Source organism: Nomascus leucogenys, chromosome 7b, assembly GCF_006542625.1.
Source record: "Nomascus leucogenys isolate Asia chromosome 7b, Asia_NLE_v1, whole genome shotgun sequence".
Lineage (NCBI taxonomy): Eukaryota > Metazoa > Chordata > Mammalia > Primates > Hylobatidae > Nomascus > Nomascus leucogenys.
Genome location: NC_044387.1, coordinates 5,073,984 through 5,099,031, shown reverse-complemented (window position 1 = coordinate 5,099,031; position 25,048 = coordinate 5,073,984). Strand labels below are relative to the sequence as shown.

Here is a 25,048-nt window from a genome sequence, read left to right as displayed (position 1 = left end):
TGTTGAGAAATGCTATAAGAGTTTTTTTTCTAAATTCAACAGAACATTATAAAAACCACTGAAGCCATAACCACCTTGGTTCTATGTTGGTTCTCTTTAGAAAAAAGAACATATAAAATGCATATGTAAATATTTGTGTGTGTTTGTATATGTTAGTCTTATAAATACTACTTCAACTTATCCAAAGGTGTGATCCAAGCCTCTTTTCTTACTTTCTGTCTTTCAGGTCCACCGAATGCAATATGCCTTGCGTCTTCCACAGTCTCACAAACAAGACCATTTCCACACACAAACTGAATCACTTTCTTCAGCTGAGGAAACTGAGTTTTTATGACATCAATCACCATTTTACAGCCTTTAAGCTCCCTTAATCTTTCATTGATTGGCTTGATCTAAAGGGTTTTAAAATATTTAACATGTTACATACACTGAAATAAAAACCAAACGTTCATTATATTCTTTCTCACAAAACATATATACGCATGGCAGCAAAAGTTCAACAGTATGTACCCAGCCAGGCGTGATGCTCACGCCTGTAATCCCAGAATTTTGGGAGGCCGAGGTGGGCAGATCACTTGAGGTCAGGAGTTCGAGACCAGCCTGGCCAACATGGTGAAACCCTGCCTCTACTAAAAATACAGAAAAATTAGCCAGGCATGGTGGCACATGCCTGTAATCCCACCTACTCAGGAGGCTGAGGCAGGAGACTCGCCTGAACTTGGGAGACGGTAGTTGTAGTGAGCTGAGATTGCGCTACTGCACTCCAGCCTAGGTGACAGAGTGAGACTCCGTCTCAAAAACAAAACAAAACAAAACAAAAAAACAGTATGTAATTACATACCATAAAAGATTGATAAGAACATGATGAAGTACATCCCATCATTGGTTTGGGTAATATTTTTTAAAAACAAAAACTTCATCAAAAGCCAGAAGATGTAATTTCCAGTTTCAACTCTGTCACTAACTAGTCAGAATAAAACAAAGCATAGGAAGTGTTCCACAAAACACTTTCAAAATCATAAAATCTAGTGAAAAATAATGCCCATTTTAGATATGTGTCAAGAGAGCAGCAAAACACTATGAAATTTAAAAAACCACTTTTGGGCCAGGCATGTAGCTTACGCCTATAATCCCAGCACTTTGGGAGGCTGAGGCAGGTGGATCACCTGAGGTCAGGAGTTCAAGACCAGCCTGGCCGACATGGTGAAACCCTGTCTCTACTAAAAACACAAAAATTAACCGGGTATGGTGGCAGGCACCTGTAATCCCAGCTACTCAGGAGGCTGAGGCAGGAGAATTGCTTGAACCCGGGAGGCGGAGGTTGCAGTGAGCCGGGATCACGCCATTGCACTCCAGCCTGGGTAACAAAAAAAAAAAACCCACAAACAAAACACTTTCGACTTAAATGATCAGGAAAGCCTTCAGACCTTCTTAGTCATGACTTTTAGGTTGGGTTTACAACAGATCACAAAGTGTCTGCAATGTATTACCAAAACCCAGCAAGTACGATCTCACTTTTTAATAAAACAAAACAAAACAAAGCAGAAAACTTATATACAACCAAAATGTGTGGGGTGTGTGTGTGTGTGTATATACACTTGGGAATATGTAGTTATATAAATTGAGTGTATGGAAGCAATCTAAAGTAGTTACTATTAAGGAATCAGGCATTATGAAGGGGTAGGAGTATTCCCTTTATATTTGATACACTTCTGTGCAAGATTTTTTAAAACATGAGTTTGTCTTGAAAAAAACCTCAAGTGAGAAATAAAACAGGATTGTAACAGGCAGATGAGATGGGGTAAAGGTTTTAGTGAGCAGAAGGTAACAACAGTGTGGAAGTACAAAAGGGAGGTCTGGACCATGAGTAACACCAGCCAGCATTTGCTGAGCCCCTCCTCTGTGCAGGTCCTATGGCAGGTGCTTTATATGTAACAATTCCTTGTAGTAATCCAATAAGGTAAGAATTAATTCTTCCATTTCCACACATGGAAAACTGATGCTCAGAAAAATTAAGAATAGGACAGGCCTGGTGGCTCACGCCTGTAATCCCAGCACTTTGGGAGGCCAAGGCGGGCGGATCACCTGAGTCAGGAATTTGAGACCAGCCTGACCAACGTGGAGAAACCCCGTCTCTACTAAAAATACAAAAAAAAAAAAAAAAAAATCAGCCAGGCGTGGTGGCACATACCTGTAATCCCAGCTACTTGGAAGGCTGAGGCAGGAGAATTGCTTGAACCTGGGAGGCGGAGGCTGCAGTGAACCAAGATCACGCCACTGCACTCCAGACTGGGTGAAAGAGCAAGACTCCGCCTCAAAAAAAAAAAAAAGAAAAAAAGAAAAAAAAAGAAAAATTAAGAATATATTAGTAAGAGCTAATTAGAAGTAGGGCTGAGATTCAAACTCAGAGCAGTCCAGCTCTAAGGCATGTGCTCTTAACTATTGTGCAGACTGCCTGCAATTCAGAGTCTTGACTGGTGAACCAAAGAGAACATTTTCTTGAGTAGTCAATGAAAAATCACTGAAGGATATCAATCATGATATGACAGAGTTCCTGCTTCATGAATTTAGACTCAGGATATGTTAAGGTATCTCAATACATACCTCAAGGCTCAAAATTTAGCCTTTTCCACAAAGAGCTAACACACTGGATCAAATATTTACAATTGAGGCTGAGTTGGCATTTCCAACAGACCATACGTCTTATCCATTTCCTATACTTTGCTATATAGGACAGAATATATTGCTGGCTAATAGGTAGAGTGGTGCACTGCTAGTGCAATGAAATCAAAGGTAAAATTCTGTAAAAACTAGATAGGGAAGAAATGATATGATGTCAAGAAAGAGAGTAGCCACTTGATATTATTCTTTGCTTGCCAATATATTTAACACTAGTCATTTAAATGATTGCATAACTGGCATCCAAGCTACAATTTTTCTCTATCATTATCATAGTTTTAGGCGATAAGATCATTCTTTAAAAGACAAGATTTTTATCACTATAAATACCAGGCATTACAAAGTTCTTACATCAAGGTAATCTAGAGCGAGGAATGTCTCAGGTTCAGCTCTTTCCTCCTTCAGAAATCGAATACAATCTTTTGCTACCTTTTCAGAGGCTACAACAATGGCAGTGATGTACCGGCCAAAAACCTTAGTAACAGCCAGCTGGTATTTCTTATGAATAGGATGACATAGGTCAAGTAGTCTTCCAAACTTAGCAGGTTTCAAAAAAGGAGAGAAAAACAGATATATTAGAGTGAAATATATAATTCATTGTTTTCTAATGTAGCAAAGTAGTGCAGACAAAAACTAATTTTATAAAATTACATACATCATAATTAATAGAGTTTTATTCAAATAGACCTAAGCTTCATTATGCAATGTCCATCTAGCTGTGTAACACTTCATTTAAAAAAAGAGTAACAAAGAGGGACTAGCCTTACCAAAATATTAAAATATTTTCTAAAACTACACAATTAAATAATATTCATTTATTCCCTTATCTATTAAACAAGAATCTATAAGGGACCTACTATTGCAGGTACTGAGCTAGATACTGGATAAAACATTAATGAACAAAGCAGATACTTTCTGACTTCACAGAATTTTCAGTCTAGTGAGGAAGACATAAATAATCAATAATCACATGTACATACAAAATGGAGCTAGACACTGACAGAGAGTGCTCTGAGAATATTTAACAGGGACCAGGTCGGCATAAGAAGTCTAGGAAGGATTTCCAGCTGGGTGTGGTGGCTCACGCCTGTAATCCCAGCACTTTGGGAAGCTGAGGCGGGCAGATCATGGGGTCAAGAGATCGAGACCATCCTTGTTAACATGGTGAAACCTTGTCTCTACTAAAAATACAAAAATTACTGGGCGTGGTGGCGCACGCCTGCAGTTCCAGCTGCTCGGGAGGCTGAGGCAGGAGAATCGCTTGAACTTGGGAGGCAGAGGTTGCAGTGAGCCGAGATCATGCCACTGCACTCCAGCCTGGCAACAGAGCAAGACTCCATCTAAAAAAAAAAAAAAAAAAAAAAAAAAAAAAAAAAAAAAAAAAAGTCTAGGAAGGATTTCCATGAAGTGTTACTTGACCTGAGACCTGAAGAATGGTCAAGAATTAATTAGACTAAAGTTCAAAAACTTTACTAGAAAATGTTTGAATGTCAAACATCGTGTATCAGCGGTCTCTAGAATATCTCAAGGTTTAATTTTGTATCTTTGGACTTTTTCCTCCGTTTGTTAGGTTTTACTTCAAGAATACCATTTTCCTATGATAAACCATCACTGTCTTTGCTGTTTAAATATCTTTGACTTTTTCTTCTCCATTAATTTGTGATTATCTCAAGCCTTTCTTCAGGGTCAATAATTTGATTTTCCGCTGTGTAATCCATTATTTGCTACCTTTTTTTTTTTTTTAAAGAGATGAGGTCTTGCTATGTTGCCCAGGCTGGTCTCAAACTCAAGTATTCTCTTGCCTCAGCCTCCGAGTAGCTGAAACTATAGGCGCACACCATCACGCCTGGCAGCTACTTCTAATTTATTAGTATTTCTTGCTATTAATGCTTCTAATTTGTTAATTTGTCTATGTTATTTATTACTTACATGCTAACTATAATTATTCAGTAATAATGCCTATTCTTGATTTGTTTTCACAGCTTACATTTTCCTTTTTATCTTATTGTTTTACCTCATATTTGAATCTAGTTTTATAAATTCAAGTTCTCATTAAATTGCCCATAGTGCAAAACATTTACAGGGATTTTGTTCTGTAACCTTCTAGACTGGGCTCTTTGACTTCTAAATGTTTTTAAATAGTTTCTCTCTTTGTTGTTATTATATGTACCTATAGCTGCCACAGTGATTCTTTTCACTTTGCTTATGTTTAACGTGAGTAGCTCTGTTCAGATCTTTGATTTGCTATGGTGGATAACTTTCTTAATTCCCTTTCTCACAGAAGTGAGACAATTACCTCCTCTGAGCAACAGTTGATAGAATAAGTATTTCCTATTCTGTTTACTTTCTTGTAAGGGATTGGATGGTAGGGGCAAGTGAGAACTCGCCTAAGACTTTTAAAGAACACACTTCATTTAAGTACCTGAATTCTCTCTCATTTGAGTTTTTAATTAATATCCCATACCAAGGTTCTTCTACCTTGAGGGAGGAGGACAAATCCCATCTTGAAGAGAGGCCTTCAAAATGGCCTCTCAATTTTAAAGCCCTAGTAAGTGAGAACTTGGGTCTTCACTTCCATCAGAGAGCATATGAGCTTCACATTCCCCAATTCACCAGTGTTTTTTTGTTTTTGTTTTTTGGAAAGAGTCTCACTCTGTCACCCAGGCTGGAGCGCAGTGGTGCAATCTCGGCTCACTGCAACCTCTGCCTCCCGGGTTCAAGCAATTCTCCTGCCTCAGCCTCCCAAGTAGCTGGGATTACAGGCATGCACCACCATGGCCGGCTAAATTTTTTGTATTTTTAGTAGAGACAGTGTTTCACCGTGTTGGCCAGGCTGGTCTCAAACTCCTGACTTCAAGTGATCCATTCACTTCGGCCTCCCAAAGCGCTGGGATTACAAGCACCCAGTTCGCCAGTTTTTAAATCTCTCTCCAGTTAGAAGAGGAAAAGGAAACACATACATGTGAGTTTGCTTCTTGCTAGATCAAGGAATACTAGGTGAGAATTCTCAGGAATTAGTCAATTTATCAGTTCAGCTTCTGTGGAGTTGAGAAAAAGCAGTGCTATACTTCAATACTTTTTTTTTTTTAATCCCAGATTATCACCATTTTCTAAAGTTTATGGCATCAGGTCGATTTTTTTTTTAACTAGTTTGTGTGTGTGTGTGTGTGTGTGTGTGTGTGTGTGTATGTGTATGTGTTTCACTAGTTTTTGTCACTTGGATAGGAATTGGGGGATCCAGATTTTGTGACCTAGACTTACTCCTCCATCATTATCCAGAAGTCAAAACCAACATTTAAAAGTCAGAAAGTCAAAACAGATGCTATAAAGGAGATGAAGATGGGTGGCCAGAGACATAGGAGGAAAACCATGAAAGTGTGGATATGGAGGCCAATGGTGGATGTTTTCTTTTTTTTGGAGACAGAGTCTCACTCTGTCGCCTAGGCTGGGTGCAATGGTGTGATCTCAGCTCACTGCAAACTCTGCCTCCCAGGTTCAAGCGATTCTCCTACCTCACCCTCCCGAGGAGCTGGTATTACAGGTGCCCGCCACAATGTGTGGCTACTTTTTGCATTTTTAGTAGAGACGGGGTTTTACCATGTTGGCCAGGCTGGTCTCAAACTCCTGATCTCAGGTGATCCAACAGCCTCAGCCCCCTAGAGTGCTAGGATTATAGACGTGAGACACTGCCCTGGCCGGTAGGTGTTTCAAAATAGAGCAGTGGTTACCAGTCTCAAATGCAGAAAACAGGCCATATCATAAAATAAGGATTGCACAGTATACACTGATGTTAGTGACAAGCGGGTCAGATGCCACCCCGATACAAAAGGAAATAATCTTGTGACGCTGGCACCCCAAGCAAGTGATACTGTATTTTGGCTAATGAAATACACTACCAATACTGGATGCACAGTCAAACTTAGAGAATAAAAATATGCCAATGATGTCTGCTGAAAAAATATTTCAAAAACAAATAATATCATGAAAAACATGAGGTTTGAGGCTATGTGTCTGGGGGGCTCAGACTACTTCACAGCATCCAAATCCTTTTGGGGATACTGGCCACAATTTGAACTTTCTGAGTACTATGTTCATGTCACGCTTCTCCCCAATAATTACATATCTACAGTTACTACTGGAAGTTTTACCCTAATTATTTACTGTTACATTTTAAATATAAAGAGTCAAACACAAAACTTAAAGATGTCTGAAATAATATTGCTTTGTAATTATGGTAATATTTCTAATCCCAAATGAGAAGATACTGTTGAAAGCAAACAGGAAAGCTTAGTTTTTTTGTTTAAATTAACTATTCATTCTCATTACCACAGAATCTGGGTACAGTCTTTTAAGGTGTTCCAGAACCTCTGCTCTCTTTTGCTGACGTTTTCCCTCATGGGTATCAATCCCAGCATTCTGCAATTCACTTCTAATAAGATTCAATTCTTCATTAACTTCAGACATTCTTGATTTTGTTTTTTCAATTTCATTCATTAGGGTTTCCTCTTGCTGTTTTTTCTCTTTCAAGCAATCCCTACAAAATAACAACAAATTATATAGCAAAATGACAAACCAAAATTTAGGAATTACCAGGTACAACATACTCTTGTCTAGCATTGCAGGGGAATAGAGCAGTGCTCTATCAATTTTTAAAGGGTAAAAAATGCAATAACCCTGACACCAAACATGGGCAAAAAAGATTTTGCTCATTCTTTGTTGATTTGAAAAATGTGGCTGGGCCAGGTGGCTCACTCCTGTAATCCCAGTACTTTGAGAGGCTGAGTGGGTGGCTGGCTTGAGTCCAAGAATTTGAGACGAGCCTGGCAACATGGCAAAACCCTGTCTCTACAAAATACAAAAAAAAATTAGCCAGGTGTGGTGGCACACACCTGTAGTACCAGCTATTCAGGGGGCTGAGGCAGGTGGATCACTTGAGCCCAAGGGGTGCAGGTTGCAGTAAGCCATGATCACGCAACTGCACTCCAGTCTGGGCGAGAGTGAGACCCTGTCTCGAAAAAAAAAAGAAAGAAATACATAAATAAGAAAGCTGCAAGGGGTGCGATGGCTCACACCTGTAATCCTAGCACTTTGGAAGTCCAAGGAGGGTGGATTGCTTGAGTCCAGGAGTTCAAGATCAGTCTGGGCAACATGATGAAACCCCATCTTTACCAGAAATAGAAAAAATTAGCTGGGTGTGGTGGCATGTGCCTGTAGTCTCAGCTACAGGCTGAGGTAGGAGAGTCATGTGAGCCCCGGAAGTTGAGGCTACAGTGAGCCATGACTGTGCCCCTGCACTCTGGCCTGGGCAATGGGAGTGAGACCCTCTCTCAAAAAATAAAATTGCTGCAAGAAATTTTTTTTTACTCTACCTACATGCATGTCTTTGTATACTCCTCTAACTTCTCTATTCGTTTTTTATGATCTTCTATTTGTTCTTTTATTTGTTTTAGATTTCCCTAAAAGAGGAAATGAAATCTAAAATCAATTACAGCAATTCCAAACCAACAAAATTACATGCCTAGAACTTACTATAATATTATAAGCTGTTATAAAATTGAAAGATATCAAATATAATTATATGAAAACACTTATCAGAGCAAATTACAGATCAGGGTTCAACTCCTGACTCTTTGCCATTTGCTAGATATTTGATCTCTAGCCATTTCTCTCTGTAACTTCAAACTTCAAGGAGATTATTTTCAAATATCTATATAGTTCTTACCCCTTAACTAATTTACTCAACAAATATATTAGGTTGGTGCAAAAGTACTGCAATTACTTTTGCAACAACCTAAATATATTCACTGGCTACCACGTGATAGGAACTAGAGGTACAGAAATAAGCAGGAAAGAGTCCCTGCCCTCAAAGAACTAATGTCTGGTAGGAGAGACAGACAATTAAATAAGTAATTACAGTAGAGTGGTTTTGTGTTATAATAATATAGGAACCTATAGGGCAACTAATAGCCTTGTGGATGAGGATTTCAGGAAAGTTTTGTTCTATTCACTTTATCATTAAATCCAACTGGAGACTACTACAAGTCTTCTCCATCTGTCTGCAACTACACGTGTTCTTCTTATTGTTTTTTTGTATTCAAAAGACAACAGCAATTCAACCAACACTTACTGACATCTACTAAGTGCAAGGTTTACAATGGACACAACTAGAATCCTGCCTTTAATAAGCTTCCAGTCCAGTAGAGAGGTACCAATTAATTTTAATTTTTATGCGATCTGACAAAAGCCCTTAGATACAGATAAAAAATTGGCTGGGCACGGTGGCTCAGGCCTGTAATCCCAGCACTTTGCAAGGCTGAGGAGGACGGATCACCTGAGGTCAGGAGTTCAAGACCAGCCTGACCAACACGGAGAAACCCCGTCTCTACTAAAAATACAAAATTAGCCAAGCATGGTGGCGCATGCCTGTAATCCCAGCTACTCAGGAGGCTGAGACAGGAGAATTGCCTGAACCTGGGAGGCGGAGGTTGTAGTGAGCCGTGACCGTGTCATTGCACTCTAGTCTGGGCAACAAGACCGAAATTCTGTATCAAATAATAATAGGTAGTTATATGAGGAAGAAATTATTTTTGGCTTTTTTAGGAGCTGGGATATAAAGAAAAGGAGGGCCAGGGAAGGCTTTGCAGTGTTGGTAACTCTAGATTTTAACATGTAAAGATGAATAGGTTATTCCAAAAAGAAATTAGCATGCACAAAGGCAAAAATGTCCAATGTGTATTTTCATAAATCGGTGTATAATTTTATAACATATCAATTATACATTATACAAATGTTTTAAAAGTAATTCCTGCTATGTTACCACCTTTGTTTTTCTCCTTGCACAAAACGCCTCTTCTACTCACAGAACTATCATAGATTATGCCTTTTATATATGTATCTTCATCTGCCAAATCATGAAATAAATGAAATGAGGCAGTATAGTGTTAAGGTTAAGGAGATTCATTCTGGAGACAGGTACAAAAAGAAAATAAAACTTCATTAAGAATGATTCTAAATCATTACTGTACAACCCAAGATACCTGAACTTCTCCATGCCTCCTCTTTTCAAATGCCAGTCTTTCTTCGTCTGTCTTCTGTTCCCACTGCAGTTTTTCCAGTTGTTGAGTCATTGTAGCTACTTTCTTTCTTACTTGTTCCTTAAGTTCTTTATAACGATCCAGCTGCATAAACAGTATTGAAAAATTGCTAATTCACCTTAAGAAGCATGAGAGCAAATTCTTTGTATGAAATCCTGTACTAGAAGATAATTAATCTTCCCAAAACCTTGCTTTATATAAATCATAATCGACCACCTTCCCCAGGTAAAATAATGTGAGCATGAAAGCTTCCTTTAAAAAAGCTGTTTATTGTTTATTTATTTGTATTTGAAACTTATTTATTTATTTTTATTTTGCCCAGGCTGGAGTACAGTGGCACGATCATGGCTCACTGCAGCTTTGGCCTCCTGGGCTCAAGTGTTTATCTTATTATTCATAAGGTAATCATTTTTTCCTCTCATAAACACTTAAAGATACTTGTGGCTTTGAGGAGACATGATCACTTAATTGACAAGAAGGAAACTGATTACTTAAGGTGCTTTAAAATGTTCAGTGATGAATTAATCTCTAACTTATTATACAAGATTTAATTATAATAAATCAGTAGATGGCAAAAACATGTAATTGACAACCACATTTTTATCATTTATCTCTTTTATCAATTTTATGATAATCTTATATCACAATTATATGCCAAATAATTATGACTATATAAGTAGAAAAAATATATCATTTTCTCTGGATTCTCCTTTCTCTTTTAAGATTTTTGGACAGAGACCTTAGTATAAGAGGTTTTCGCTGCTCTATTTTAAACAGTCTTTTAGGCCAGGCACAGTGGATCATGCCTGTAATCCCAGCACTTTGGCAAGCCAGTGCAAGAGGATCACTTGAGCCCAGGAGTTTGAAACCAGCCTAGGCAACACAGTGTGACCTCATCTCTACAAAAAATTTAAAAATTAGACAGGTGTGGTAGCATGCACCTGTAGACAGGAGGATCGATTGAGCCCAGGAGTGACACTGTAGTGAACTATGATTGATAGCAGCAGGAGGCAGACAAATCCTAGACAGACAGGGTGGGTCCCCCGTGAAAACTGACCTTCAAGCCAAAGACAGTTTAAAGCCTAGCTATGAGTGCTGGGTAAATCCACAGACAAGATTGAGAACCTCTCTTGCTGTTTGGTGCGCTTACCTCTGATTGATCCCTACCCTTCACCTATTTTACATACATCTACCCTTCCCTAATTGGTTTTTCACATTGTTGTACCCACTTTAGGGTAGTGCCTTTGTTTTAGCCTTTTTTTGCATACTCACAAACCAATCAGCACACATTCCCCCATTCTGAGTCCATAAAAGCCCCAGACCCAGCTACACTGGGGGAGAAACCACCTGACTTCAGGTAGTGGACGACCTCTTGCATCCCCTCTCTGCTGAGAGCTATTTCATAGCTCAATAAAATTCTTCTTTGCCTTCCTCACTCTTTGATTGCCAGTGTAGCCTCATTCTTCTTAGACGCAGGACAAGAACTCAGGACCCACTGAATGTGGGTACACAGAAGGCTGCAACACTGTGGCCCTCTGCCCTCTGCTGGCAGAGGGCAGCTGCCCCACATGACAGGAAGCAGTGGTGGGGCTGAGCAAGCCCCGGAGCTGAGGGCCAGAGTGGGTCAAGAGGCTGACAGAGCTGTTAACACGCCTTCGGACGTGCATCCTTTGGGCTGCAGACAGGACTAAAGAGCTGATTAGCACACTGTAACACCCCCTCTGGGGCTTCAGGGTCACAAGCACCCTTGCCTGGGTGCCACTGTGTTCCCCTCATCTGGGCACCAGAGCCCACTGTGGAAGTGGTTTGTGACATGCCTGGTCCAGCTCCAACACCACATGGAGCCTGCTTCTGTGCCAGTACTTGGAACAGCTGGCTGGAAACTAAACTTGCTCACTCACACACCCTCTTCTGCTGGGGAATGAGTGAGCAGTCATGGCAGCTGTGGCAGCTGTGGGATTCGCGCCAAAGTGCAGGCCAGGTGTGGCCTGGCAGGCTGAATGGACAGGGTGTCTCCTGCAGTGAACGTGGGAGCAAGCAAGGCCTGGGCAAGGGCGTCACCAACTGAGGGTCTCTGGCTGACAAAGTGACTGAGAAAAATCCTGCATCAGCCGGGCATGGTGGCTCACGCCTGTAATCCCCACACTTTGGGAGGCCAAGGCAGGTGGATCACCTGAGGTCTGGAGTTTGAGACCAGCCTGACCAACATGGAGAAACTCCATCTCTACTAAAAATACAAAATTAGCCAGGCATGGTGGCGCATGCCTGTAATCCCAGCTACTCAGGAGGCTGAGGCAGGAGAATTGCTTGAACCCAGAAGGTGGAGGTTGCAGTGAGCCAAGACCACACCAGTACACTCCAACCTGGGCAATAAGAGCGAAACTCCATCTCAAAAACAAACAAAAAAAATCCTGCATTATGATTATGCCACTGCACTCCAGCCTGAGTGACAGAGCAAGACCCTATCTCTACAAAATTAAAATTAAAAATAAATAAATTTAGTTCTGTATACACGCTGAAAAATTTAAATCCCCACAATTTACATTGAGGATAATCTCTTAAAATATCAGAGAGGTCATCTTTTAAATTTTTTTCTAATTCAAAGAAGCTGAAATAATAGAAACATAAGATTTCCCCTAAGTTGACCTTTTTTACCTGACTGGCTTCCAGTTCAATGTCTCGCTTTTTATGTAACATTTCTTCCTCAATCTGCTTTTCAAAACTTCTCCATGCAGCATCTAAATCAGCCAGCTCTGTCTCCAGGGCTTTTATATCATCTTCCTGTTTAGAACATTGTTTTTCGCTGTCTTTTATTGATTTCTTAGCCACATCTAATTTCTTAAGGTGGTGAGAAGTGTTTTCTTTGGCTTTAATGTACTGAGGCCTCTTCTGATTTAAAAGGGTTTCAACTGACCTGAAAAGGGAAAAATGTTTGCTTTAAAGAAAATTTCATTTCTTTAATATATAAAGGGAAGAAGTTGTTTTGATCAAACCACTTTAAAAAAGAACTCCTAAAAATCAACTTTCAGAGACTGTAAGCAGATCAACGGCTGCCAAAGGTTGAGCAAGGTCAGGGGGAGGGTTGAATAAAGCACACGGTCACTTTTGAGAGTGGTACTGTAGTGGTAGACACTTGACACTATGAATTTGCCAAAACCTATATTACTTTACAGCACCAAGAATGAACCTTAATGTAAGCAAATTAAAAAAGAATGACTCAGGAGGCTAAGGGATCCTAGATGGAGTGTAGAATGCAATAAAAAATCTAACTTTATTACAAATGTAGAAACAGCCTTACTGAAGGGGTGGAAGGAAAACATGCTGACCTAATTCTAGAAATGAGTGGAGTCTGTAAGACTAAAAACAAAAGAATCGTACATAAGTACTATACTATAGTTACAAAGATGCTTTCCATGGGGGTATGGGTTAACAATTCTGACACTATCATATGTGATTACTGGAATTGCACAATTAAGCAATTGGATGGCAGATGGTAGAAGCCAGATTTCCCATTGTTGAAGTGGGAGGTTACAGATAAGCAAGAGAAAGCTAGAATGATTAATGTGGTAATGGCTTAGAATTGGGAGACATCAATATGAACTCATGTTTAGCTTAATATAGATGGTCACATATGAAAATATTTATAGCTATGTGTATAAATAGTATACACAGGTATTTCCTAGTTCCAACAGCTGAGAAAGCCTAGAAGCAAGGACACTCCAGTAGCAACAAACACACCTACCGCCTAGATGTTGGTTCCTAATACCATTCTCCAATAAAAGGAACCAGGGCTCCTTGGAGAGCCTGGGGCAGGCTCATACAAGCTGGGGCAAGCTGATGCTTGGACTGGCTTATACAAGATGACACTAGAAGATACTTATCTTCTAGAAAGTAAGGAAGAGCTCCAAAAAAAAATCACAATAATGAGAATATTTCAAAGGGACACAGGAGCCAACTCAAAGAGTTCTCAGTGGCCACATCAGGAACAATCTAAGCAACAAAATCAACAATGTAATATTGGATTATAACTCTAAATGTAAAATATCCATAAATCTATACTGATGTAAACAAATAACAATTTAATTTTAAAATAATTAAGTAGAGACGAATCCGTGCAGAATTCCAAATAAATCATGTAGATACTTTGCCCTCAAGGTAAAACATAACTCTCCTTACTCCTTAAGTGTGGGCTAAGCATAATGACTTCCTCTCAAATATTATAGTATGAAAAGGGAGAAAAAATAACCTCACAGAGGAGAAACATGACAAACACTACTTCAGTCAGGTGATCAAGGTCAACATCAACAGTGATACCATGTTGATATGACATATGATATAGTACATGATAAATGTCATGTAACATATAATACACTGACACTCTGATAGAATATAATGAGAATGACATTTTACTTCTGTGGTCTTCCTCCCCACAGTCTGTATCTTCAGTCTAATTATGAGAAAACCATCAGACAAATCCCAATTGAAATATGTTCTACAAAAAAACTGACCAATATTCCTCAAAATTGTCAAGCTCATCAAAAACAAGAACTGTCATGGCTAAAATGTGCCTAAGGAGACATATAACTAAATGTAATATGGTATTCTGGATCATAAAAAGGACATTAGGCAAAAACTGAGAAAATATGTATAAAGTATGGACTTTAGTTAATGTATCAATATTAGTTTATTAATTCTGACAATGTATCATAATAATGTAAGATGTTAATAATAGGAGAAACTGAGTGTTGGGAATATGGGACGGACACAGGAGCTAAAAATAAATTATTCAGGCAGATAGTGAAGGTTAAGAGAGTCCTCAGCAGAGCTTCCCTTTTACCAAAAAGCAGCCCCCAAATCATTTCTTTTCTAACAAAGAGGAGCCTGAAAAATCAGGCTACAAATATACATAAGCAAGCTGGAAGCTTGCACGAGTGAATGCCAGCAGCTGAGACAATAGAAAAGGGCTACCCAGAAGCCAGCTATGTTCAACATGAAGGCTCCATCTTCCCTTTTCTTTGTCACCACGCGTACAGTAGAAAAGCTGGCAACATGGTGCCAGCCAGATACAGAATCTGCATAATAAAAAATCAGGATGGGGTGGCCAGCTTCTTTGTGCACTATGCAAATGGCACACCTAGTCCTAACCAGTTCTTCACGTGCTATGCAAATGAAATACCTGTTCTGACCAATCCTTCATGCCCTAAATTAGACACCACCTCCTCAAGCTCATCTATAAAACCTCCTGTACTTCACTGTGGACCAGAAGACGCAATTGGGAGCCCCTCTCTCTGCATGAGAGAAAGCTTTTCTCTTTCTTTCACCTATTAACCTCACTCCTTGTGTGTCTGCATCCTTGATTTCCTTGCTGTGAGGCAATGAACCTCGGGTATTACCCCAGACAAACACCACCACTTCAGGACCATTCTATACTATCTTTTTTTTTTTTTTTGAGACGGAGTCTCGCTCTGTTGCCCAGGCTGGAGTGCAGCGGCGCGATCTCGGCTCACTGCAAGCTCCGCCTCCCAGGTTCACACCATTCTCCTGCCTCAGCCTCCTGAGTAGGTGGGACAACAAGCGCCTGCCACCATGCCCGGCTAATTTTTTGTATTTTTAGTAGAGACGGGGTTTCACCGTGTTAGCCAGGATGGTCTCGATCTCCTGACCTCATGATCCACCTGCCTCAGCCTCCCAAAGTGCTGGGATTACAGGCATAAGCCACCGCACCTGGCCTATACTATCTTTATAATTTTTCTGTGTATCTAAAGTATTCCAAAGTAAAAAGCTTATTTTTAAAATCAATTTTCAAAGTGTCACTTATATTATTCCCTCTATCAAGCTACATATTACCCAACTGTTAATATCTACTTTTAAAAACTCACTTTAATTCTTTTTCTGTTTGTTGTAGTTGTCTAGTTAGCATTCCATGTTCCTTTTTCCTGGCTTTAACTATGTTTTCATGATGAGACAAAGACTCTCTTTTGACACTCAAATCCCTATTCATATGCTCTAACTTGGTGTTCAGGAGATGAATCTTTTTCTCATTATGGTATAGTTGAAAAAGCTGCAGTTGTATCTTGTTCATTTTCAGTTCTTCAAGGAGACTCTGGTAACGATCTGCCTATAAAAGAGTATAATTCAACAGCAGTTAAGAGGGAGTATATTTAAGTTGGCCTTTCATAAACTCAACTACTATACCAACGAATTAACTAATGAATTTTTATTTCTTATTAGGACATAATATTCTTGCCAAAAGTAGCATAATTTGGCGAGGGTTTCTGAATACACTTTTTAAATAACCCAATACACCAGTAAATGATTTTGTGTTCTTGCGCTCAGTGGTATGATGATAAGAACAACGAAGTGGCATGCATTAACCTGGGTCCCTTTTGTCTGGACCTGTGAGTTTGACAACTCAATCAGTATTTCTGGCATCAGCTTCCTCCTTTGTAAACTGAAAGAAGAGTGTGATATGACTTATAAGGTGCTAGCAACTTTAAATTCAATGACTCCAGGAAAAATTCCTACTATAGGAAGTAGTTTTTCTACCGATAAAACAGGACTCTTACAGTGCTAAATTATATGTGAAAAATAATAATTTCCTTAACATTTGTGCTATTAAAGAAATAAAGGAACAGGCTACCTCAAGAGGAGCTCCTAATCAATACTGGAAGTATTCAAAGTAACAGGCTATCCGCTAGGATGTTGTAAAAAACAATCAGGAAGTTGTTTTGTTCTAACTGTCCTTGAAATGTTTAAATTCTGCAATTCAGTATATTGTGATTATTATAGTCTGACTTCCACTGCTGCCACTCCTTTCCACTAACAAAACCTAGGACATGTATACATATTAGAAAATATGAAGACAGAGAAACATCACTGATAAGAAACATCCACTTTTCATTTACTTCTTCAAATATGTATTGAGTATCTACTATGTGCCAGGCGCTGCTCTATGCATTGGGAATATAGCAGAAAATAAGACAGACTATCCCTGATCCTGTTTGTTTGTTTGTTTGAGACAGAGTTTTGCTCTCTCACCCAGGCTGGAATGCAATGGCATGATCACAGCTCACTGTAGCCTCGACCTCCTGGGCCCAAGAGATCCTTCTGTGTCAGCCCCCTGAGTGGCTGGAAAGATAGGCGTGTGCCACCACACCGGGCAAAGTTTTTTATTTTTATTTTTGTAGAGATGAGGTCTCACTATGTTGCCCAGCCTAGTCTCGAACTCCTGGGCTCAAGGGATGTTCCCACCTTGACCTCCCAAAGTACTGGGATTAAAGATGTGAGCCACCATACCCAGGCCCAACCCTGCTCTTGTGCAGTTTATATTACAGTTATTCTAATGGGGAGAAGACAGGAAGAAAAGTCAGAGAATAAACACAAGGACTAAACTCTGATCTTTTTTCTTCTCTTGCCCAAATTTCTATCTAAGGAGCCTGGGGAGTCTGCTCTACAAAGTCTCATCAGAGGGTTTTTTTGTTTTTTTGTTTTTGAGACAGAGTCTCACTCTGCCGCCCAGGCTAAAGTGCAGTGGTGCGATCTCGGCTCACTGCAACCTCTGCCTCTTAGGTTCAAGTGATTCTCCTGCCTCAGCCTCCTGAGTAGCTGGGATTACAGGCATGTGCCACCACGCCCAGCTAATTTTTGTATTTTTAGTAGAGACCGGGTTTCTCCATGTTGGCCAAGCTGGTCTCAAACTCCTGACCTCAAGTGATCCGCCTGCCTCGGTCTCCCAAAGCGTTGGGATTATAGGCATGAGGTGCCATGCCCGGCCAGAGGGGTTTTATTCAACCCTATATAATATAGCTTACGTTCCAACCTGATGCTGGCATAGTATCACATGACAGATAAGGAAGGAAATTAAAATATTTTAACTGCAAATATGTTTCTTTGCCGTATCTGGAAATAGCCCTGCAAAGTTGTCCCTTGTGGGGAAAAAAATCAACATTCTGTAGAGAATCTCCTTTCCCTTTTCCAAACCTCTTTTCCTGAACCAGGAGACAACCAGCTAAGAGTCCGATACCTCTTTAAGTCTGGTAAGAAACATTTACAATGTATTCTCTCTGAAGCCTGCTACCTGGAGGCTTCATGTGCATAACAAGAACACTGGTCTCTATAATCCCTAATCTTAACCCAGACATTTCCTTTCTATTGATTCCAGGTCTTTAGATAAAACTCTTTCAACCAATTGCCAATCAGAAAATCTTTGAATCCACCTATAACCCGGAAGCCCTGGCTCCCCCTCCTTTCCAGAATGAACCAACATACATCTTACAAGTATTGACTGATGTTTTATGTCCCCCTAAAATGCATAAAACCTAGCTGTGGCCCAACCACCTTGGGCACATGTTCTCAGGATCTCCTTAGGGCTGTGTCACAGGCCATGGTCACTCATATTTGGCTCAGAATAAACCTCTTCAAATATTTTACAGAGTTTGACTCTTTGTTGACAAACAAACAAATAATAAACAAGATAATTTTATACAGCAATAAACGCTACAAAAGAAACAAAACAGGGCAATGTGCTAGTACAAGGGAGGGGGTACTAATTTAGATTGGAGGAATGAACAGTAAATGCCTACCTGAGAAAATGGCTTTTTAATAAAAACATGAATGAGAGACTACCAGGTATGCAAAATCAGGCATACAGCTATCTAGGCAGAGGAAATAGCAAAAGCCCCAGAATAGAAAGGAGTTTGGTGTGTTCAACACATCATAAAGGTCAAGGTGGTAGCAAAGCATAGGAAGTTAAGGCTCAAGAGGTAAACAGAGACAAGGCTAGTACGCCTTATAAGAGACAAGATTCTTGGCCAGGCGCGGTGGCTCACGCCTGTAATCCCAGCACTTTGGGAGGCCGAGGCAGGCAGATCACGAGGTCAGGAGAATGAGACCACGGTGAAACCCCGTCTCTACTAAAAGTACAAAAAAAATTAGCCAGGCGCGGTGGCGGGCGCCTGTAGTCCCAGCTACTCGGAGAGGCTGAGGCAGGAGAATGGCGTGAACCCAGGAGGCAGAGCTTGCAGCAAGCCAAGATCGCGCCACTGCACTCCGGCCTGGGGAAAAAAAAAAAAAAAAAGAGAGAGACAAGATTCTCAGGGCAGTGAGAAGCACTGCACTGGAAGGTTTTATGCATGGAAAGTTAGGATCTGATTTGAGTTTCAAAAATATCACTTTAACTACAACCGAAGACAAGGTACTATATTAGGCATTGTGAAGGGGCCCAAGAAATGTACAGAAGTACCTTTGCATGTAATGTGGTCATGGCCTCCTAGGAGGTTCCCAAGACCCTTTTAGGGAATCCCTGAAAGCAAAATTATTTTCATAATAATACTAAGACTTTGTCTATTTCAATGTGTTGACACTTGCACTGACAGTGTGGACAAAATTACTAGGCCTTAGCATAAGTTAGATTTAACACAGAAGTGTTTATGAGAATCCAGCTGTCTTTTATTAAGCTAGACATTAAAGAAATTATAAAAGTGGTAAAACAATGTCTCTCTTCTAATTGGTTTTGGAAAATACAGTTATCTTTCATAAAAATGCTATTTATATTAACATGTAATGAGTTTATTGCTATTTTTACAGGGATCATTAAAATATTTTTTAAATTTCCAGTGTTAATTTCAAATACAATAAATATTAATAGATATAACCCATATGAACAAAAACTCTTTGGGGTCCTCAATAATTTTTAAGAGCATAAGGGGTTTAATATCCAAACATCTGAGAGCCTTTGCCACATAAGACATAAACCCCTCAAGCTTGTTTTTAGTTGGGAAAATCAGACATTTTTCTAGTTCAGGCTGTCCTGCCTATTCGGAAAGAAAAACCCAAATAGTGGGAAATATATCAAAAAGTTTATCTTAATGAATACTGGGCTTTAATTGTCTTATACTATTAAATTAATCTTCTTGGTAACCCCAAGCCCATACCTAGTGATTCTAACATAAAAAGTTTTATATCCAACACTTAGTTACATCTTCATGACATCTTACCTCTTCCTTCTCTAATTTTGCTTGTCTGCGCTCTGCCGCTACATTTTTTTTCTTATTAAAATTAAACTGTGCATCTTCTTCAGCTTTTTGTAACTTTCTTTTCTTTTCTTCGTATTCTCCTATAAGCTCTCCTGAACTGCTGATTTCCTCAAAAAACTGGGTCCTTTCTTTGGGTTTCTTCATTGCAATTGACTCTACAGTTCCCTTTTAAAAACAGTAATGCACACCAACATATAAAATATAGTGATGTATTTTCAAAACTCTAAATCAAATAAACTACTATAGCTACTTACCTGAAAAACTAAACAATTTTGTGCTTTGACTATTATGCCTATTTTTTCCAACTCTGCAATGTAAACAGAACGACTCACAAGATTATCATCAAAGCGAAATTCTGAGCATACCCCTAAAATAAAAAAAACCCTGTTAAAAAATATATAAATACCAGATATACCTCAAAATCCACTGAAAGTTTAATAAAATTATTTTTCTTATTGAAATGGCCAGTTATATAATAATATACATGAGAATAAATGCATTTAATGAGTCAACAAATATTGAGTGTCTATTACATGTCAAGGTCTCTTACAGTGGCGAACAAAACACATGGAAGTCTCTGATATGAAGGAGCATATATCCTACTCAGGATGTAAAAGGAAAATAAATCTCAGAACCCATAACTAAGCCAAAGGGAAGAGTCAACCTGGGAACTAGGTCATGCAAACTTGACTCTTATTTTGTTACTAAATAAGGTAGCTGTAAAGATTAAAAAACAACAACAACAACAACAAAAACTGCATGCCTCCCTCACAATTTACCCACAGGGAAATTCCTTGTGGGCCCCAAGATCTTTACCCTAAAACAATTCTGTTGAATTTCAACTTGACAATATAAATTGATAGCTTATCTTCACATGTACAGGACAAAGGACAGAACTCAAAGTCATCCCTCTGCTCACCTGAGATAAATGCATATCTGATTGTCTCCTCTGCCCTATCTTTATCTTTTTTTCTTCTGAGACAGGGTCTTGCTCTGTTGCCCAGGTTGGAGTGCAGTGGTGCAATCTTGGCTCACTGTATCCTAGACCTCCCGGACTCAAGTGATCTTCCCTCCTCAGCCTCCTAAGTTCTGGGACTACAGGCTCACGCTACCACACACAGCTAATTTTTTGTAGAGACAGGGTCTCACCATGTTGCCCAGGCTGGTCTCAAACTCCCGAGTTCAAGCAATCGTCCTGCTGTGGCCTCCCAAAGTGCTGGGATTACAGGCGTGAGCCCCATACCCAGCCTATATTATCTTATATAAAAATGCAGATTCACTGAGCTAGCCTAATGTATAAGTGACTATGGCTCTATCTCTGTCACATGTGAACAACTGATCAAAGGCTCAAAAGAATGCAACCACTGGTCTCTTATCTATCCACACCTTTAAAAAAAATTTCTTCCTCTTTCCCAAATCCTCGCTCTTTTCTCGTAAATATATACATACACACACACAAATTCAAACATTTCACTCAAGTTGCTTTTTAGTGGTAGAAAAAACTGTCTATAATAAAGCCAAAAATATGCATACAATTTGTTCATCACTAAGAAAAACTGATAAACGTAAAGAACCTCCAGAATAAATTTTATGATTTCTCTGTCTTCAAGGTACTCCTTCCTTCATCTTATTATTTTTTTTGAGATGGAATCTTGCTCTGTTGCCCAGGCTGGAGTGCAGTGGCGCGATCTCGGCTCACTGCAAGCTCTGCCTCCCGGGTTCATGCCATTCTCCTGCCTCAGCCTCCCGAGTAGTTGGGACTACAGGTGCCCGCCACCTCGCCCAGCTAATTTTTTGTATTTTTAGTAAAGGCGGGGTTTCATCGTGTTAGCCAGGATGTTCTCGATCACCTGACCTTGTGATCTGCCTGCCTCGGCCTCCCAAAGTGCTGGGATTACAGGCGTGAGCCACCATACCTGGCCCTCCCTCCTTCATCTTAACTAACTATCCAGATTTTAAAATGTTATTTGACAGTAGGGGGATTTGAACAATTATGTCTGTTAAGGAAAAGCAGACATAATTGGAGAATTATGTGGCGAATCAAACAGGTTCTGTTACTTGCTTCTGAGATATGCTATGCAAGAGAAACAAGAACTTTAGCTCATTATGCCAGTAAATAAACCATACCCTCCAAAGAAAGAAAAAATGGGCACTCTTACTTGACTCTTGAAAAATAAAATGAAAAAAAATTATAAAAAAATACCTCGGATAATCCTTGCAAATGTTTTCTCTTCGCCACTTTCCTCCACATATACAATTTTTACAGTTGCAGAAGAAGAAATAGGTTTTCCAATATGTGCTCCATGAATGAGTTCTTGAATATTTTTCACTCTTAAATTAGCTATTTTCTCTCCCATTACAAAACTAAGTGCATCCATTATATTAGATTTTCCTGGGGAAGAAAAGAGATAAAACATTATTCATCCTTAATGATAAAAAGCCCTACCCAGAGCTGAAGAAATCAGGCAACCAATTGAAGTGAAATATAGCCAACAGACATGTCCTTTTTAATCAATGTTCAAAATGCATGACTGAAATATTTGATGTAGATAATTTGTTTCTTCTATGCATCTGTTGTAGACTATTAAGAGGTCTAAATTTAAGGACTGAAATACACCTATCTAAATCCCAGCTCTCTTCCATTGTTAGGTATCACACCATGGCAAATCATTTAACTTCACTGAGTTTCAGTTATCCTCATTTTATAAATATGGAAACTACCACCTAAAGCATTGGTGCAGCACCCAATCCTCATATACTCTAAAATTAAAGAGAGGCAAAAGCTGGACGCGGTGGCTCACACCTATAATCCTAGCACTTTGGCCGGCCAAGGTGGGCAGATCACCTGAGGTCAAGAATTCGAGACTAGCCTGGCCAACACGGTGAAACCCCCTCTCTACCAAAAAATATAAAAAATAGCTGAGCTTGGCGGCATGCACCTGTAGTCCCAGCTACTCAGGAGGCTGAGGCAAGAGAAATGCTTGAACCTAGGAGGCGGTGGTTGCAGTGAGCCGAGATTGCACCACTGCACTCCAGCCTGGGCAACGAGGAGAGACTCCAACTCTAAATAAATAAATAAATAAATGAAACAAGAGAAGCTAACTAAATCCAGGATCAAGGGCTAGATTAAAATTGTTTATGATTGGTATGAGATGGTGCTACAGAAAATTTATATAGCAGGCTTGATACTGTTATCTTTTGAAAGTCCTACTTACAAGGTTGGCTGGCTTACAGGGATTTGGATTTGGATGTTGGGAGGGTTTCTGACATTCCCTATTAAGAATGGCTCACAGTGCCTAAACTATCTGTGCAAACAATATGATTTAATCTGAACATATGCTTTCTTTCTAGGATTCTGAAATATTATTTTATAATTTCTTTTGAGGAAGGTCTGGCCTAAGAAGATTCTGGAACTTGGGTACATGATAGGCAAACGGTGCCTATGTGACAATCTCCCCATAAAAACGCTGCACATTGAGTCTTTAGTGAGGTTCCCTGGTGGGCAACATTTCACATGTGTGGACTAGCTGGTGGAGGAATGAAGCACTGAGTGACACCACCGGGTAAGGACTTAGAATCTTGCAACTGGTTTCCTAAGACTTTGCCCCATATACCCTTTCCCTTTGCTGAGTTCGCTTTGTATTTTTTCACTGTAATAAATAATAGTATTGAGTCAAACTATATGTAGAATCTTGTGAGTTTTCCCAACAAATTACTGAACCTAAGGGTAGTTGTGGGCATTCCTAACCCCAGTGTTAAATCTGTTACCCAATCATTGGCCCATAATTTTCTCTAAGACAATTTCCAAGGTGCAATGCCAATGCAGCTGTCACCATCACTATTATTTCTCCTTTTCACATCCCTTCCCCTGTATCCATAAAGCAGTTTAAATTTTCAGGCTGGGCGCAGCAGCTCACACCTGTAATCCCAGCACTTTGGGAGGCCGAGGCAGGAAGATCACCTGAGGTCAGGGGTTCGAGACCAGCCTGACCAACATGGTGAAACCCCATCTCTACTAAAATACAAAACATTAGCCAGCTGTGGTGGCGTGTGCCTGTAATCCCAGCTACTCGGGAGGCTGAGGCAGGAGAATCGTTTGAATCCAGAAGGCAGAGGTTGCAGTGAGCTGATATTACACCACTGTACTCCAGCCTGGGCAAGAGAGCAAGACTCCATCTCAAGACAAAAGAAATAATTTTCAATGCCAAAAGTAGGAAAGTAACATGAACAAATCAAAAGAATACTATCAGCCACTGGAAATATGGCTTAGTTTTAGAGGTTTAGGGTCTTTCAAAAAAGAACTAGAAATAAATTGCTGCAAATTTACTTAGCTGAGTCTCAGCCAACTAACAGGTATGAAACGGCTTTTTTGGGTTAATGGATAATCTGCACATTGAGGGCTATTGTAAGACAGTGCATACGGGACAAGATAAACATTCATTGAATTAAATTATTAAGTAATTTAAGTATTAAGTAACAGAACTAAACATAAACTTTTAAAATCAGTAAGTCAATCCTTATTTAAATCTGCCTAAAATAAATACTTCTCATCCAAATCCATTTATTCCATTAAATTTCATTAATATTGTCCCTGCCTAATAAAGGTTATTGTCTGTCAAGAGAGTCAAGGCAGCATAACATACCACAAAGTGGCAACAACCCAAACATGTATCAACTGATGAATGGATAAACAAAATGTAGTATATCTATACAGTGGAATATTATTTGAAAATAAGAAGGAAATAAGTACTAATACAGGAAGTAACATAGATGAACCTGAAAAACATTATGCTAAGTGAAAGAAGTCAGACACAAAAGGCCATATATTGTCTGATTCTATTTATATGAAATGTCCCAAATCGGTAAATCCACACGGACAGAAAGTGGATTATTAGATACCAGCGGCTAGGTGGAGAAGAGATAACGGGGAGTGATTGCTAATGAGTACAAGGTTTCTTTGGGGGCAATGAAAATGTTTTGGAAGTAGATGGTGATGATGGTTGCACAACTTTTGAATATACTAAAAACCACTGAACGGTGCATTTATTTATTTATTTATTTTTATTTATTTATTTTTGATATGGAGTCTTGTTCTGTTGTCGCCCAGGCTGGAGTGCAGTGGCGCAATCTCAGCTCACTGCAACCTCCGCCTCCCAGGTTCAAGCAATTTTGGCTTAGTCCCGAGTAGCTGGGACTACAGGCGTGCGCCACCATGCCAGGCTAATTTTTGTATTTTTAGTA

General features: G+C 39.6%; 1 protein-coding gene across 2 annotated transcripts in view; it reads right to left on the bottom strand.

The window, feature by feature from the left end:
- The window catches only part of SMC1B (structural maintenance of chromosomes 1B), a 70,147-nt gene that overhangs the window by 42,919 nt on the left and 2,180 nt on the right, over positions 1-25,048 (bottom strand). For both annotated transcript variants that reach the window (XM_003281264.4, XM_030815380.1), the window contains exons 2-11: positions 22,011-22,199; positions 20,062-20,174; positions 19,769-19,972; positions 15,653-15,891; positions 12,429-12,687; positions 9,717-9,857; positions 8,053-8,135; positions 7,006-7,213; positions 3,031-3,216; positions 213-392 (exon numbers count right to left, since the gene is read on the bottom strand). In XM_003281264.4, the coding sequence (XP_003281312.2) occupies positions 213-392; positions 3,031-3,216; positions 7,006-7,213; positions 8,053-8,135; positions 9,717-9,857; positions 12,429-12,687; positions 15,653-15,891; positions 19,769-19,972; positions 20,062-20,174; positions 22,011-22,199 (1,802 nt within the window). The remainder of the gene's footprint in view (positions 1-212; positions 393-3,030; positions 3,217-7,005; positions 7,214-8,052; positions 8,136-9,716; positions 9,858-12,428; positions 12,688-15,652; positions 15,892-19,768; positions 19,973-20,061; positions 20,175-22,010; positions 22,200-25,048) is intronic.